The sequence below is a fragment of the Oryx dammah genome, unplaced genomic scaffold (assembly GCF_014754425.2).
Source record: "Oryx dammah isolate SB20612 unplaced genomic scaffold, SCBI_Odam_1.1 HiC_scaffold_25, whole genome shotgun sequence".
Taxonomy (NCBI): Eukaryota; Metazoa; Chordata; class Mammalia; order Artiodactyla; family Bovidae; genus Oryx; species Oryx dammah.
Window position 1 is genome coordinate 67,331,802 of NW_024070209.1, and position 16,784 is coordinate 67,348,585.

General features: G+C 41.8%; 1 protein-coding gene across 1 annotated transcript in view; it reads left to right on the plus strand.

Moving 5' to 3' along the window:
- Positions 1-16,784, plus strand: part of ANXA4 (annexin A4) — a 77,801-nt gene that overhangs the window by 18,062 nt on the left and 42,955 nt on the right. Inside the window, exon 2 of the mRNA XM_040224111.1 lies at positions 12,046-12,098. Coding sequence (XP_040080045.1) covers positions 12,096-12,098 — 3 coding nt within the window. The 5' untranslated portion in view covers positions 12,046-12,095. The remainder of the gene's footprint in view (positions 1-12,045; positions 12,099-16,784) is intronic.

The following is a 16,784-nucleotide window of genomic DNA, read 5'->3' on the forward strand; positions in this document are numbered from 1 at the left end:
CTGTAGTTTGTGATTCATAAGGAGGGATCCAGGTGACCTGGGTGCAGACGGACATACAGAAACTCTAGTGGTAAAAGAGACAAAAGCTGGAGATCAACACCAGTAGCTTATGATCAACTGGTTGGGGTTCCTATGTGAACAGTTAGTGGGGTTCCTGTCTTAGAGTCTTCCTTGCCCAGAATAGTTTACTTACGGTATTTTTGAAGGAGGAAGATGGAATTAAGTGACCTTTCACGTTTCTTTGAGGGCCTCTGATTTTAAAGTAACTTGGGAAATGGAGTGGGAAAAACAGTGTAACCTGTGGCAAAGCTTAACTATGCTGGACAGATTTTTCTCTTTGAATAACTGTTATCCCTGAGGAGACGTGACTTTACCCATGATGCTATGCAAAAGCTGTATGGATTTTTGGATTCCACTGAGTTGGATTTTGCCTCTTAGAGGACATTGCTAAAGGAAGACACACAGTGCCAGGCTTTACCTGAGAGGCCACCCTCAGCCTGCAAAGCTGTATACCTGTGTATTACCTTAATCATATACTTTTGGCTGTAGACATGTTTATTATTGTATTGAAGTATTAATTACATATGATAAAATGCACAGATCTTAAGTGCTTAGTTCAGTGAGGTGTTTTTTTCTTAAGGAGTTCACTTTTTTAAATTGCTTCTTTTTATTTTTTAAATTTTCTTTCTCTTTGTAATTGTTTGTTGTCATTTAGTCACTAAGTCATGTCCGACTCTTTTGCAACCCCATGGACTGTAGCCTCCCAGGCTCCTCTGTCCATGGAATTTCCCAGCCGAGAATACTGTAAAAATTATTTTTTAAAATTGTGGTAAAATACACATAAGATAAAACTTACCATTTTAACTATTTCTAAGCATTCAGTTTGGTGGTGTGAATACAGTTACATTGTTTTGCAACCATCACTACCACGCTTTTCATCTTGTGGAACTGAAATTCTATACCTGCTAGACTATAATTCCTTCTCACCCCTTCTTCCACCTCCGGCACTACCATCCTACGTGAGTTTGACTACTCTAAGTTCTCAATATAAGTGGAATCGTATTGTAGTGATCTTTTTGTGTCAGGCTATTTCACTTAGCATAATGTCTTCAAAGTCCGTGCCAAATTTCTTTTCGAGGCTGAATAATATTTTGTTGTATGTACCATGTTTTGTTTATACATTCATCTATCAGTTGACACATGGGTTGCTTCCATCTTTTGGCTATTTTGAATAATCCTGCTATGACCGTGAGTGTAGAAACATCTCATTGAGTACTTGCTTTCAATTTTTTGGAAAGACTATGTATGTTAATATGTATGTATGTATCTCCAGATTGTATATACATGGAATATATACCCATAAATGGAATTGCTAGATCACATAGTAATTATTATATTTTTAACTTTTCAAGGAAGTACCATGCTGTTTTATATAGTGGCTATACTATTTTACACTCCTACTAGCAGTACACAAGGGATCCAATTTCTCCACATCTTCACTGACACTTGTTATTTTCTGATTTGTTTTGTTTTAATACTAGCCATCCTAATGGGTGTGAAGTGAGTTCAATGTATTTTGACAAATGTGTACAGTTGGGTACCACTGCCTCAATCCAGATAAGGAACATTTCAGTCACACCCTAATGTTCCTTCCCTCATGATCCTGTGCAGGTATGCCCCTCCACCTCACCACTACCTCCAATCCCTGACCCTAGGCAACCACTTTTGTGCTTTCTAGCATTGTACATTAGCTTGTTTTCTTTGGCTTCATTCACTCAGAATGATTTTTTAGAGATTCACTCGTCTTATCACTGTATCAGTTGTTTGCTGAAAAGTATCCATTGCGTGAATATTCTGCAATCTGTCCATTTATCTGTTGATGAGCATTTGAGTTGTCTCCAGCTGCAGTAGTTTATGTGAGTACGGCTCATGTGAACACTCTTGCCCATGTTTTCTTATGGATATGGGTTTTCACTTATCTTAGGTAAATAAGATGGAATTGCTGAGTCAAAGGGAAGATTCATGTTTAACCTTAATAGAAACTGCCAAATAGTTCTCTCAAGTTTATAGTGTTTGAAAGTTTCAGTTGCTCTACCTCTTCTCTAACATTTATTTATTTACTTTTAAATTTATTTTTCACTGTGCTGGGTCTTTGTGGTGCGTGGGCATTTCTGTAGTTGGGGTGCACAGGTGTGGTTGCCCCACAGCATGTGGGGTTGTACACAGGGATCAAACCGGCGTCTCCTACATTGAAAGGCGGATTCATAACCACAGGACCACCAGGGAAGTCCCTCTCTAACATTTAATAGTGTCCATTTTTGTTTTTGTTTCTTCCCTTTTCTTTCCTTTTTTTAAAACCATCTTAAAGGATGTGAATGGTATCTTATTTTGCTTTTGTGTTTTCTGCATAACCAGTAACGGGCACCTTTTCATATACTTACTGATCATTCATATGTTTTCTTTTGTGAAGTGTCTTAAGTCTTTCTCCCATTTAAGAACTTGCTGTGTTCATCTTTGTGTTATGACTTTTAGTTCCTTATATATTCTCAGCTCGAGTCCTTTATCAGATAATCGTGCTGTGAATATTTTCCCCCAATCTATGGCTTTTCTGTTAATTTTCTTTTATTGAGAATAAAAGATACTTTTCTAATAGTGTCTTTTACTGAGCAAATCTTTTTTAATTTTGATGAATCTTACTTATATTGACTAAGAAATCTCTGCCTACCTTAAGGTTTCAAGATAGAGAATGTATTTTCCTCTGTGGTTAGAAAGTACACCCCAGTGGGACTGGAGTAATTGAATCTATGCTAATGCTTCCTTAGAGAATACCAGGGGGCTCAGAAACAAGGCAAGAGGAGGAGACCCCCTGGGGAAGAGGGCCCTTCGTGAAGACTAGGCCTTCTGCAAGCCGAAGGAGCCAAGGCAGTTTACATAGTCCTATGGCTGCAGGAGCAGCCAGTTCAGTTAAAGTCAACAGGCATTTCTTACAGCTCCACTATGTGCAAGGCACTGCTAAGAATTAAGGGCAGGAAACAGGGCCCAGGATGGGAGTCTGGTGAGCAGATTCCAGGGAAGATGCTGTCTTAGAATTCAGACAACTCTGAAAACAATGATGATGTCGGAGGACAGACACACACAGAGGACCCCATCAACTTGGTGGCCAAAAGGATCCTAAGGGAAATCTGGTTTGAAATGCTGTAGAAGTGAAAGCCTGAACTCTGTACACCACAGATATTTTTAATATGGGTGGAGTTGGTAACCCACCCCTAAAACAGCTCATTAAACTGTATGTTGGAATATGTGTATGTGGTGGATAAAGGTTACTTGGAGAGAATAGTAATAAAAAGAATAGCTAACATTTGTTGAGTACATAATATGTGTGAGATTCTAAGTACTTGATATGATGCAATAACTTGATTCATCTTTGCCACAACCCTTCCTATGAAGTTACTATTATTATGAATTCCATGTTATCAATGAAGAAATTCACTGAAGTACAGAGAGATTATAATTTACTCCGAATCACACAGTGAGGAAGTATGTGTGGGAGAGTTACAAACCCAAGTGGTTGGCCTCCAGGCTTCAGCATCTTGGTTACAGAGGAAGGATGGTGTCAAAGGAAGGATGGCTCCAAGGAAGGAGGAGGTCCTGTCTGAAATGGACAGCTAGGCTGTGGTTGGCCACACCAGCTTCAGATTTGGACCTTCCCACTGCTGGTGGCTCAGACGGTAAAGCGTCTGTCTACAGTACGGGAGACTCGGGTTCGAACCCTGGGTTGGGAAGATCCCTGGAGAAGGAAATGGCAATCTACTCCAGTACTATTGCCTGGAAAATCCCATGGACAGAGGAGCCTGGTAGGCTACAGTCCATGGGATCGCAGAGTCGGACACGACTGAGCGACTTCTGCTGTTTCCTGTTAGAGGGGCGGCATGGATTCCCCTCACTAGCGTGAACCAGTCCCACCCGTGTAACTAGCACCTGCCAGACCTTGGGTCAGAGAGTGAATCCACACGTTATTATCACACATGTTACCCAGAGGCAGGTCTACCACCTAACGTGTAGACAGGGCTGTTTCCCGTCTCCAGGGAGGGTGGGGCTGGGCCCTGTTTGTAGCCTTCTCTACTCAACGATCCGACCGTGGTGGCAATGAGCTCTTTCTGGGGCAGGCGTTGCCACTCCGTTTCTACTCCTGCTTGCTTTGTGTAGTTACAGCACAGCCTGGGAATTGCTCTCTCAGCTGTTTGCTAGACATTTTGATCTGAATTAGGGGAAAATCAACTCTGAGAGATCAAAAGAATAGTTGTATTTCAAGCCTGGAGGGGCGGGGCTTCTAATCGTGTAAGTAAACTGCCATCTGGGGCTTGAGCAAACATGTCAGAGCTGCGCCAAACCCCATGTTAGACTCTGAATGAAAGCCCGTGCTGTTTTTGGTTCATAGCGTAAGCTGGAAGGGTTATTCCTAGCAGCCCTTCTTTTTCTCCCTACTGGTGTACCCTGGACGGTCTAAATATTGCTGATGTTAGGATAAACATAATTAAACCGTTTCAGTATTTCTAGCCCTTGACTGTCTCCGTGGCGTGATGCGTCAGTCAGTCTCTGAAGCGGGCAGCGCTGAGGGTACTTTCCGATTGTGGGTGGAGCCCATCCAACTGCGTACAGGATGCTGGCCCTGTCCAGGAGGGGAGGGGCACAGAATGCGCCCGGATGGGGTTTGGATGGAAACACTGAGTACCTCTCAGCTGGAGATGACATGACTCCGGCCATGTGTTGGCTCCGAGAGACACTGTCACAGAGCCGTGTTGCTTTGTTCTTCCCCTGGAAAGGTCGGATGGCTGGACTAGGGCAGGGGCATGTGGGATTAGAAACACGCTCTTCAAAGAGCCACCACTCTTGATTGGGCGCTGTCTGCCCAAGTGGGGTCCAGTGTCCAGCAGATAGGTCTGGGAGGAGTGTTTTTGTTGTTGTTTTGTTTTTTTCATCCAGCTTGTTAAAGATACAAAGAAAAAGAAAGCATTTAGCTCAGCAAAAGACGTGACAATTTGAAGTTTTGATGCCATTGTTACTCCTAAAAGCTTCTATCACTGACATCTGCCTTAGTGTATAATTATACACGTGTGTAAAAATACATGCATTTAGCATGGTATAGCATCATGAGTACATGTCTAGAGTAATGGCTGTGACTGAAAACATAGCTCCTACCACCTACTACATGAGTGACTTTGGGCATTATGCTTAACTTTTCTCAAATTTAAGTTATCCTGCCCAATTCACTGGACAGTGAGAAGGGGAAACAATATAGTGTTGATAAATCATCAGTGTGCTTAGTCGTTGAGTCATGACCGACTCTTTGTGACCCCATGGACTGTAGCCCGCCAGGCTCCTCTGTGCATGGTGTTCTCCAGGCAAGAATACTGGAGTGGGTTGCCATGCTGTTTTCCAGGGGAATCTTTCCAATCCAGGGATTGAAACCAGGTCTCCCACGTTGCAGGCAGATTCTTTACTGTCTAAGCCACCAGGGAAGCCCATGATAAAGCACCTAAGCACTCAATGTAACTAGATGGTCAGTAAATACTTATTTAAAGATAAAGCCCCTTTAGCTCCAGCACACCTAACAAAGGAATACAAGGCTAGCTTTCCTGATGCTGAGCCACTGAGCAGTGCCAGAGGCTACCCCTTGGAAGAGTGAGCCCCATGACCAGGAGACCAAAGGCTGGATGGAGATGAACCTTCCAAAGGGGTGTAGCACAGTTCTTGCCAACCACTAAGAGAATTTTTTTCTGTTAGGCTACTCTTGAACAGACAAGGCACAGGGGGTAATTTTCGATATGAAAGTAACAAATGGAGAGATTAAGGTTGCCTTTAGCACCTAGAATGGTACCTGGCCTGAGGCAGGCATTCAGATCATGCTTGTTGAATGATTGAGATGAAACATCAGTGAAACTATCCTTTCAGTTCCATGATTGAGAGTAGTACTTGGTGTTAGCAGTGCATCTCTTCTTGTTTCTATGCTAACTAGCCTGTGAGGAGGAGGGGAATCCAAACAATTTGTCTGCAATTAAAAGGCAAAATAATTTAAAAACACCTCCACCATCAAAAAGCCTGCAGACCAGAATTCCAAAGATCTCTAGTCGACAGGTGGCACTTGGAGTCACTCAGATAATGAGAGAAAATTGCTTAGGAAAATTTGAAACTTTATACTATGAAAACTAAAAACAGTATCCAGAGAAATATTTATAAAATTTATTAGAATATGCAATGATTTGTGCCTGGGGAAACTGAGATATTAATGTGAAGTAGAAAGGTGTTTAGGAGGGCAGAAGGTAAACTAAGAGTGCAGGGCCCAGCCAGCTCTCCCAGCAATCATTAAGGCCATCTCATTACTCTTTTTATTTTTCTAATCTTATCTCTTAATACAATATAGAACTTGCCATAAACAGCTTTCATTATTGTATTATCCATCTGGTTTGTAAAGTGAAGATAATGTCAGGACTCCAAAAGTTAGGTAGATTAAGGTCATGTAGAGAAGTGTTTAATGCATGTCCTTCCTTCCTTCTCCCTGCCTTTTGGACAAAGGAATCATTGGGGTAGAAAACTTGAATAGTCTTGGGCATGATGTGGGAACAAATGGTAGAGAAAGAGTGGGGATGTTTTAAATTATATGTAAAATGTGTTTTTTAATTATTTGTGGATTGAAATTATTATTACTATTCCAACAGTGCTGTGAATAAGTGGCTAAAATTTGGACAAAAGACTGTTAATAAGTTACTTGCCAGATGGTGGGTTGAAAGAGATTCTTCTCTAAGAATTGCTTAGCAAGCAAGTCTTCAACTTTGCCTTTGCTTAGCCTACACACTTTGCTTGGATTAAATGTTTAAAAATAACCCCATCCAGGGAACAAAATTTCCTTTAACTTTAGAAGAATCAAAGATCCAAGGAAGAAGAGTTGCTTTCATGTTCCTATTTCATAGACAGTTTTAAAAAGCCTTTAGTGCCTGGGTGGGGCCCAGTTGCACTCTCCACAAGTCTACAGACTAAAAGTTTAAATTTGTCATCCTCTGGGATTTAAAGTGAAACCATGTACCAAAGAAAAATGGTGAATGAGTCACTCACATGTGATCTTCCAGGGAGGAGAAGGATTCAGTGTAAGAATGTGTCACAAGGCCATCAGACCCCTTCACAGTGCAGGGTAAGAGTGCCGGTCTTGGGTCAATGTTGTGCATCTGAATGGAGAACAACTGCCAAGTTATGCTGGGGTCTCAAAAAAAGCATCTGGTCGTGGGGTGAATTCACCATGGTGTCGCCTCCGGCAAGACCAGAGAAACCGTATTTGTTAGCACATCCAGAAGGGGTTCATCTCTTAGGGACAGGTTCGTATTTATGGGCTTACCTCTCATAGGCACTCACATGCTTGCACACATGGTTAATTTATTTATTTATTTTGAGAAATATAACTATTACTTAGAAAAAAAATCCGTATACTGCAGTACTTTGTAGAGAGGTCCACATGGGAAGCCAAACTCTAGTCAGGAGTTTCCTTGGCAATCAAGGAATCAGAAGGAAGAGTTTTAGATGGATAAAATTCATCTTCACAGTGGGGAAATATCTGACGCCTAGAACATTGATCGTGGGGCCAAGCCAGCCTTTTTTGAGGCCAGGCTTTTGATAAACATTTTAGAGTAAACCTCAGTGATGGTTTTGGGTTTAGCTTGCATTGCTGTTGGACAGAATTTTTCTTTAAATATGTCTAACAGCTTTTGGCCAGCTGGCTTCATCTTGGGAGCCATTCTTCCTCCTTAGATGAGTTTGCATATCATTGTTTTGATGATTATTTACTGATTTTACTAGTCAGTCTCATTTGCCTGCTGTCCAAAGTCTGGGTGGGTAGGGAGGAATGTATCACACTGCTGTCTGCATGGCCTCCTGCAGTATTACCAGGAGTGGGCCTTGTTCATACATCTGCAATCTGCTGTAAGGACTTAAGAAACTATGCTTGAGTCAGCACTGGGTTGCCAATTTCTGGCAGTGATATAATAGGGCAGTATGTGGAGTAGTATAATAATTGTCCTTCTGAACACCCTATAGAAAAACAATAGGGGTGTGTTCTTGACATACCTAATTTTTCTTTATGAATTCATTGTAAATTATTTCTGAAAGTACATGTAATCTTAACCTGAAATAGATTGAATTTATTTATAGCTTAAGGCTTTCCAGGTGGCTCAGTGGTAAAGATTCCACCTGCCGAGCAGGAGGCATGGATGGGTTCAATCCCTGGGTTGGGAAAATTCCCTGGAGTAGGAAATGGCAAACCCACTCCAGTATTCTTGCCTGGAAAATTCCATGGACAGAAAAGCCTGGTGGGTTACAGTCCATGGGGTTGCAGAGTCGGACAGGACTTAGTGACTAAACAACAATTTACAGTGTATTACTCCCTTATGCAAAGGAATATGTATTCCCTTGGGATAAGTCTCCTATGTTGAGTTACCAGCTTTCTTTCAGTTGCTCTAAAACTATGTCCTAAAACCTTGGAGAGCCCTGTTCTGAGCCTTAGGTGTCTGTTTCTCTCTATTTAGTTGCTCAGTCGTGTCCAACTCTTTGCGACTCCATAGACTATAGCCTGCCAGGCTTCTCTATCCATGGGATTTTTCAGGCAAGAATACTGAAGTGGGTTGCCATTTCCTCTTCCAGGGGATATTCCTGGCCCAGGGATCGAACCCACGTCTCCAATGTCTCATGCATTGCAGGCAGATTCTTTTCCGCTGAGCCTTCGGGGAAGCCCTAGGTGAGGAGTTCACATATTACAAAGAAGATGCAGGTTCCCACCCACATACTGGTATTTTAAAAGACTTCTCAAACATATCGTCTCTTCAGGCTTCATCTTTCCATCTTGAAGAGTCCTGATGCTAGGACTCAAAAGGTCATTTGAGCTATGCCCCAAACTGAATGTGTCTGCATTTCCCAGATGTAAAGTTTGAGGCACAGTTGCTAATAATTTGCCCCTCTCCCAACCCTTGAGCTGCAAAAGGAGCTTATACAACCTCAAAGTTGTATACAACAACAGAGTCTGGGTCACTGTGAACTTGGTCATACTGATCAGCTTATGGGATTGTAGGCTGGCCCTCAGAGAGAGAGAGCAAAAGAATCAAGGAGGCTGAGGCAGAAATGATTCCTTAGAGCAGTTGTCCCCAACCATTTTGGCTCCAGGGACTGGTTTCATGGAAGACAGTTTTTCCATGGACTGGAAGCGGGGGCAGGTGGCGATGGCTTCAGGATGATTCCAGGACATTACATTTACTGTTTGCTTTATTCTATTAATATATCAGCTCCACCTCAGATCATCAGGCACTAGATCCCAGAGGTTGGGGGTCCCTTGCTATAAGAATCCTTGGCTCTGCACGTGGACACGTGGGCGAGCTTTTACAGATGGAAAAGGGCCTTTCATCTTCCCGGGGCTGATGGTTCTGTGGATTTGAGAAGAGGCCTACAGCAATTCTGTGTTGGGGGAGGGGTGTGTTCAATTCATTCCCTACTCCTGCCTAATTATTGAGGTGCCAGGTACTGTGCTAGGCAGCATTTGTGTAGATTCACTTTACATGTATTATCTGCTATCTAATGAAAGAATCAAAGGGTGCCATTGACTGCATTCGTTTCTAAAATCTATTTAGAAACTCAGTTGATACTAGTAAATAATAAATACACAACAGCTGTTTTTATGTAAATGGACTTACTCTGTGTGCTGTCCAAGTTTTAAAATACATTGTCTGGCTAAAAGCACCCTATGTTCAAATGTGACACAGCTTCTTCCTGTGGTAAAATATTTCTAGCTCATTGAATAATGACTCTCGGTATTTCCAGAAGGCTTTGCTCCAACCACCACTGAAATTTGAATTTTATAGAATGTTCGTGTGTCATGAAATATTATTCCTTTGATTTTTGGTCAGCTGTTGAAAATGTTAAAAATGTTTCTCAGCTGATAGACTGTTTAAAGTTAGAATGTAGCCCCTGAGCGGAAGTTTGTTGATCCCTGTTCTGTACCATTATCCTCTTGTATTTTCATCTTACTAGTATCAAATTGTCTTATGTAGTCATCTTTTTATTTGTTGTCAGTCTTTCCTGAAACACTGTAAGCTCCTTGAAGGCAGGTTCCTTGTCTTATTCACCATATTATCTCTATCAATGAAAACAATGACTGAGATATAGAGGTGTGTTATGAATATTTAGTGATTGAATGTATAAATTCAGATAATTCAGGAGCCACTAAATCCAATAACGTCTTCCTTCCAAAAAAGTCATGTGTAAATCCTGTCCCGGGGTCACATCCTGCCTAGATCTTTGCCTATTTTAGTACAGATCTTTGTTCCTGTACTATTAATAGTATTTCAAGCCTTCCTGACTCCTTGGCTTTGACTCTAGTCTACCCCCTAGTATAGTAACTTGCTAAAGTATGTTTTGTCTTATTTCTCTGCAAAATCCAACCCTTTCACTGTTTCTCCACTTCCTACATTATAAGTCAAACTCCTCAGATGGACATACAGGGCCCTTGATAATCAGTTCCGCGCCTGCTTTTCCACCTGGATCTCTGAGCCTTCCCTGGAAGGAGCCCTCTGCTCCAGCAGCCTCGCCCTGAAGCTATGGCTCATCCCCACCCTCTGCACCTTTGCTCAATCTGTGCCTCAAGGCCAGTTGAAATTCCCCGAAGGAAGGGATTGACCCCCAGGTCAAACGGGGTAAGTCTGCAGTGAGTGATGGGAATCAAAGAAAAAGAAGCTGAGCCTCAGAAAGTGGAAGATGAAGAGTGACTGTGGCCCAACAGGACTCATTTGGTGATAAAGTTGGCCAAGATGGATGCAGTTATTCCAGGGGAATGATAGAACAAGCCTCCCTGGTAAGATTGGGCTTCCCTGGTGGCTCAGCAGTAAAGAATCCACCTGCCAATGTAGGAGGTGTGTGTTCAATCCCTGCATCAGGAAAATTCCCCTGGAGAAGAAAATGGCAAACCACTCCAGTATTCTTGCTTGGGAAATCCCATAGCCAGAGGAGCCTGGCGGGCTACAGTCCGTGGGGTTGCAAAGAATTGGACACAACTTAGTGACTAAACAATAACAACAACCTGACAGGGTTATCTAGGCCAGCGATTTTCAAACCACTGTGCAGACAGATATTCTGGGAATCTTGTTAAAATGCAGATTCTTGCAGTAGGTCTGGAGTGGGGACCTGGGATTCTGGATTTTAAAGAACTCATAGGTGATGCCCATGCTTCTGGTTCTGGGATAAATTCTTTGAGTTCAAGGATCTCACCAAATGCTCAGAAAAGGAGCCTTTTCTGTAGGACCTGAATGTGCAAACAGGAAGCCAGTGGGTTTGCCCCTCAGAGACTCATCTACAATAAAGACATTTCTTGCATTCTAAATGACTGAATACATGTGTGACGGCTCAAGGCTTCTTGTTGGAGGGGGTGCTGAAGAACCAAAAGCAAAGTGTGTAAGGCTGTAGCTTAAAGGGAAGAAGCACCTTTAAGTCCTGAGATGGTGGCAGTGACAGTGGCCACTGGGAAAAAGAAAGGTCTAATGTGAGTTGGGCCAGTGGCCTGTTATCTTATACAAATGCGTGCACGCGCACACACACACACAACTCATTCAGGGTAAAGGCTGGAGTGCAGCACTTTTCCCCTGATGTAGTCAAATTATCTTTTGTCTCCAAGAGGCACCTCTTCTGATCCACTAACACTTCCAGTTTAGAATCTAGGCTTGGCTTGAGTTCAAGTAATGTAACTCACCTTAACTAAGCAAGAGGGATCATTTCTGTAATGTGTTATCTCCAAGCAGAAGAGCAGCTAGGAGACTGTTTGTCTGGCATAATTCACTTGCCTCTTAGAACAGTTTCTCTTTAATGATTAGCTTGGCTCTTGTCTCTTTAGCTAATCAATAGCTGCCCTCTTGATGAGATTGGGTGTTATTTCCCTGTGGCTTAACTTTGTGTAAACTGTGAGTTATCTTGATTAATGATTTTAATGACAGTTCTCTCATCCCCTCTACTTTTATCACACAGGAACTTCTGCTTGACTGACCGAACCGTGACCCCGACATAGAGTCATAGTCATGGTAAGTTGGGGATGGGCTTCACCCTCCCTGGTGCCAGCCCCAGACAGGTACAGGATGTGTAATCAGGGCCTGCTGTCTTATACAAAGGGTTGTTTGCTCAACAGAGGGGAGGGAGGAGGAAATGGAAAGGTAGTTTCTTTTTTTTTTTTTTCCCCAAAACACCGTTTCAGGGCTGGTGAGTCACCTGAAACACTGGTGAAACCCTCTTTCAGGGCTGGTGAGTCTCCTGACCCTGAAAATTAATTCAAAGAGCGACTCCTTTAAATCCTTCTAACATCTTGAGATGCAGAAACAACTTATTTCTCTCTGCAGAAGCACGATGTGTTCGTTGTAAAAACTGTAGGCAAATAAAAAGGAAAAATCCAAAATCCCACCGCATTTCCCAGCAGGAGATGACTGCGGTCCGCTTTGGGTGCTACCTTATCTTTTTAGGCTCATCAGGAAGAGTGTTTTAGCTTCTCATCCACCTCCTGCTGCTAGCTGTGGCTGGACTCCTCTGAGCTTCGTTATCTGATCTCTGGGACAGGCAGGGAATTGGATCCCTTTGAGGGTTCCATAAAGCTGCCTGCTAATGTGGAAGCTGAGCCGTTCAGCTGCAAATGTGGCCCTACCTGAGGCTGGCCACCTGCTCTCCTTCTGCTGCCCAAATGGGAGAATGAGAAATGAGAAGTGAATGGGCAGGTGATGCTTAATCCCTGGTCTTCTGGGAAGAAATAATAGAAGTAGAATCTTATACCCAGAGAGGACCTGGACATTCTGCCAGCTCTAGACGCCTTCCTTTAGGAAAATGGAGGTGTCAACTATACTGAACAAACAGTAATATACGTTTAACATTTTTTTTTGTTAGATATTTTAGAATTTTCTTCATCATCCCTGACAGTCAAAGGCTTACTCATGTCTGCACCAAATCTCTTATGCTTTCATTTAAAATCTATTTGTTCTTGATGGGTTCTCCCTGGACATGTACAACATTTATTCAGACATGTTTATGGTATCCTTACTTTGTGCGTGGTATTTGGCTCTGGGGACTCAAGATTAATGGGTTGTTCTTCCTGTTCTGAGCAAGTTCTCAGCCTTTCTACATGTGAAGACTATAACCAAGTGATCCTTTCATAGGCTTTCCACTGAGGAAAACTGCCTCAGTTGCTCTTGTTTTTCTTCCTAGAACCTGTTTTCCCATTATGACTATTATTTATTGGACAGATAAAGTATATCTTTAAAGGAAAGGAAAACCATTCGATATAATCACAGTATTGTAATTCCTTATTATTTTCCATCATTTTAGTTTTAGATCCTACTCATTTGATAGTGGTTTTGAAATAGTAGTAATAAGAACATAAAGAGTGTATTCACTCTAACCTTTGCTATGCTAACACATGTTTATATTACATCTTATATTAAAATTATTTACTCTCAATAGTGAAGTTATGGGTGTTTTGATTTTCTTCTTAATTCTTTTAAAAAATTTTATTGAAGCATAGCTGATTTACAATGTCATGTAGGTTTCAGATATACAGCACAGCTATTCAGATATATATATATTCTTTTCCCTTATAGGTTATTATATAATATTGAGTAGATTTCCCTGTGCTATGCAGTAGGTCTTTGTTGGTTATCTGTTTTACACATAGTGGTTAAATCCAGCCTCTTAATTTATCCTTCCCCTTCCCACTCAGATTTTCTTCTTAATTAAAAAAAATTTTTTCCCAAATCTCTGCAATGACCATATGATCCATTTCTAAAAGGAAAGCATGTTTTAAAAGCCGTTGTTTTCATATATCTACAAAAAATTTTCAAAGGTATAATTTACATATAGTGAAATGCACAGCTCTTATGGTTACTGGTAGATGAGTTTTGACAAATGTACCATGTGTCTGCCCTCTTCTTAAGATAGAACATTTCCTCACTTCAGGAAGTTCCTTCATGCCTCTTCCAGATCAGTCTCCTCCCTGTCCTCCACTCCATTCCAGAAATCCAATCACTGATCTGATTGTTTTCATCATAGATTAATTTTGCCTGTTCTAGAAGATCCTATAAATGGAATCACAGAGCGTCTACTCCTTTTTTATGAGCATTGTATTTTTTGCACCACCCATGGTGCTGTATCAGCAGTTTGTTCCTCCGTTCCTTTTCACTGCTACATATTTCTTTGTATCGTGTTCCAGTCTTTTGACATTTATCATCTTCATTATTATTTTAATAACTGAGTAACAGTTCATCGATTGTGATACAATACCGATTTCTAGCTGTTTTCATCATTCTTCCCTACATCCTCTGTTCCCTTTGCCTGTTGCCATGAGGAGCCTTCCTTGTGGGGAATCCCCTGCCTTCCCTGAACAGGTAATGATACATTACGCCCTGGAATTGAATCAATGTGGATACTTCAGAGCTAACAGGAACAAATTTCCCCAGCTTATCTTGTTCCTGAAAAAAAGAGTCCCTAAGAATGCTCACAGATAAGCTATCTTTGCAAAGTCCTCCTTTGCATCAATTCATCTTGTTAGATATTAATTTTAATCCCATACTAGGTACCCACCCCAGTACTTGCCTGGAGAATTCCATGGCCAGAGGAGCCTGGCGGGCTATAGTCCATGGGATTGCAAAGAGTCGGACACATCTGAGTGACTAACACTTCCTTGGTGTCCATCAGCAATGCAGTTTGCTTTAAAGGGCAGTGTTTGAATACCATCCAAAATTCATTCAATACTGGAATTCCGAAAGAACCTTGTGAAACATGTAACTCAGAAAGCTGTCTCCAGTGGGGATCAAGGGCTGAGCTTGGCCATTTAGAATTTTGACAGCCAATCACCAATTTGCTTGTTGCTATTGATAGATAGTAGAAGAAAACAGATAGTATGCCTGCATTAATTTCATACGGTTGCCATAACAAAGCGCCACAAACTGGGTGGCTTAAAATAATGGAAATTTGTTGTCTTACATTTCTGGAGGGTGGAAATCCAAAATCAAGGTATTGGCAGTGCCAAGGTCCCTCTGAAATCCAGAGGGGAATTCTTCCTTGCCTCTTTCTAGCTTCCGGTGGTTTGCTGGCAATCTTAGGCATTCTTCAGCAGAGACTGGAGTCAACAACATGTCACCATGTGTCTTCTCCCTGAGTGTCTTTGTCTTCACATGCTGTTTTCTAAGGATACCATTCATGTTGAATTAGCAGCTTACCCTTGTTCTCCAGTAGGACCTCATCTTGATTTAATTTATTATAATTGATTAAGTAATTAATTTAATGACAGTATTTCCAAATAAGGGCACATTCTGAGGTACTGGGGGTTAGAAGTTCAACACACCTTTTTGGGGGGATGCAATTCAGTGCCCAAGGAAGTTTTTTAATTTTTATTTTATATGTTTTTTGGCTATGCCGGGTCTTTGTTGGGGTACACAGGTTCTTCGTTGCTGTGCGTGCTTTCTCTAGTTGTGGCAAGCAGGGGCTACTCTCTAGTTGCGGTGCACAGGCTTCTCTTTGCAGTAGTTTCTCTTGTTTTGGGAGCATAGACTCTAGGGTATGTGGACTTCAGTACTTTGGCACGTGGGCTCAGTAGTTGTGGCGCATGGCATGTGGCATCTTTCGAAACCAGGGATGGATGGAACCCATGTCCCTTGCATTGGCAGGTGGATTCTTAACCACTGACCAAGGAAGTTAATGTCATTGATTTCTCTTTTTCTCAGTCAAGTGTAGAAAAGTGATGAGTGTTAGAAGTTCACCATATTCAGGAGATGAAAGGCTGGTCTTCCAGCAGATAAGACCCACACCCTCTGGGACCTGAAGCCTTTGAATGGGCTTGATGTGGACCACAGTGGGCATGAGAAGTCCAGCCTAAGGTGGACTAGCTCATACAGCTCAAGTCTGACTTGCTAAAGAACTGCCCTATGGGTATAAAAATCTTCCATGCCTTTACAGGCCCCGTGTACATCCTTGGATCAAATTAAAAAGAGCCTTAGATCTATTTTACATTATTTTTGCCACCTTGTACAATGCGCTCTTCTAGGTTTTGCTTTGACATTACCTCATAGGCTTGCATTAGGGATATTATCAGAAACAGGTATAAGAATCTCATTATTATATTCATTATAGAAATGTTACTGAGGTCATGTTGAATTATGAGTTGAGTCTTTGGTTTCATATTTACTGTTTGTACTAAGTGTTTTGCTATATTATCCTCCTTCATTATTACAACAGCCCTGTGGATTGGTGTCATTATTATTATTAACACACAGGTGAGAAAAATGAAACTTCCCCTAGACTACAGAGCTTGGAAGTGTTGAAGCCAAGATTCCAACATGGATCTGTTCAACTCCAATGCCTGTGCTCCTTCCCACTAACCTTACTACCTCTCAAAATTTGCCCACCATGTCTCCTTCACAGAGACCTACAGGTGAAATTTCCCCCAATATTAGGTTTCTCTTTACCGAATTCATGACCCCCAAGTGATGCAGAGGAGATGGAGCTGACTGTCTCCATGAATCTGAGATTTTACTGGAGTCATGGGCACCAGGCTGTGGGGGTGCCTTTCAACCAGGGCTTATATAAGATGTAAAACCCTCTCCCTTTGCAGTAATTCATAGTGATCTCCCTAGGCTGTTCTGTGCTATCACAATAACATCCTACCACTGGTAATTTGGTAAATTCTACCATTTGTCAAAAGAGGCATTATCAGAAAAGTCAGAAGAACCCTC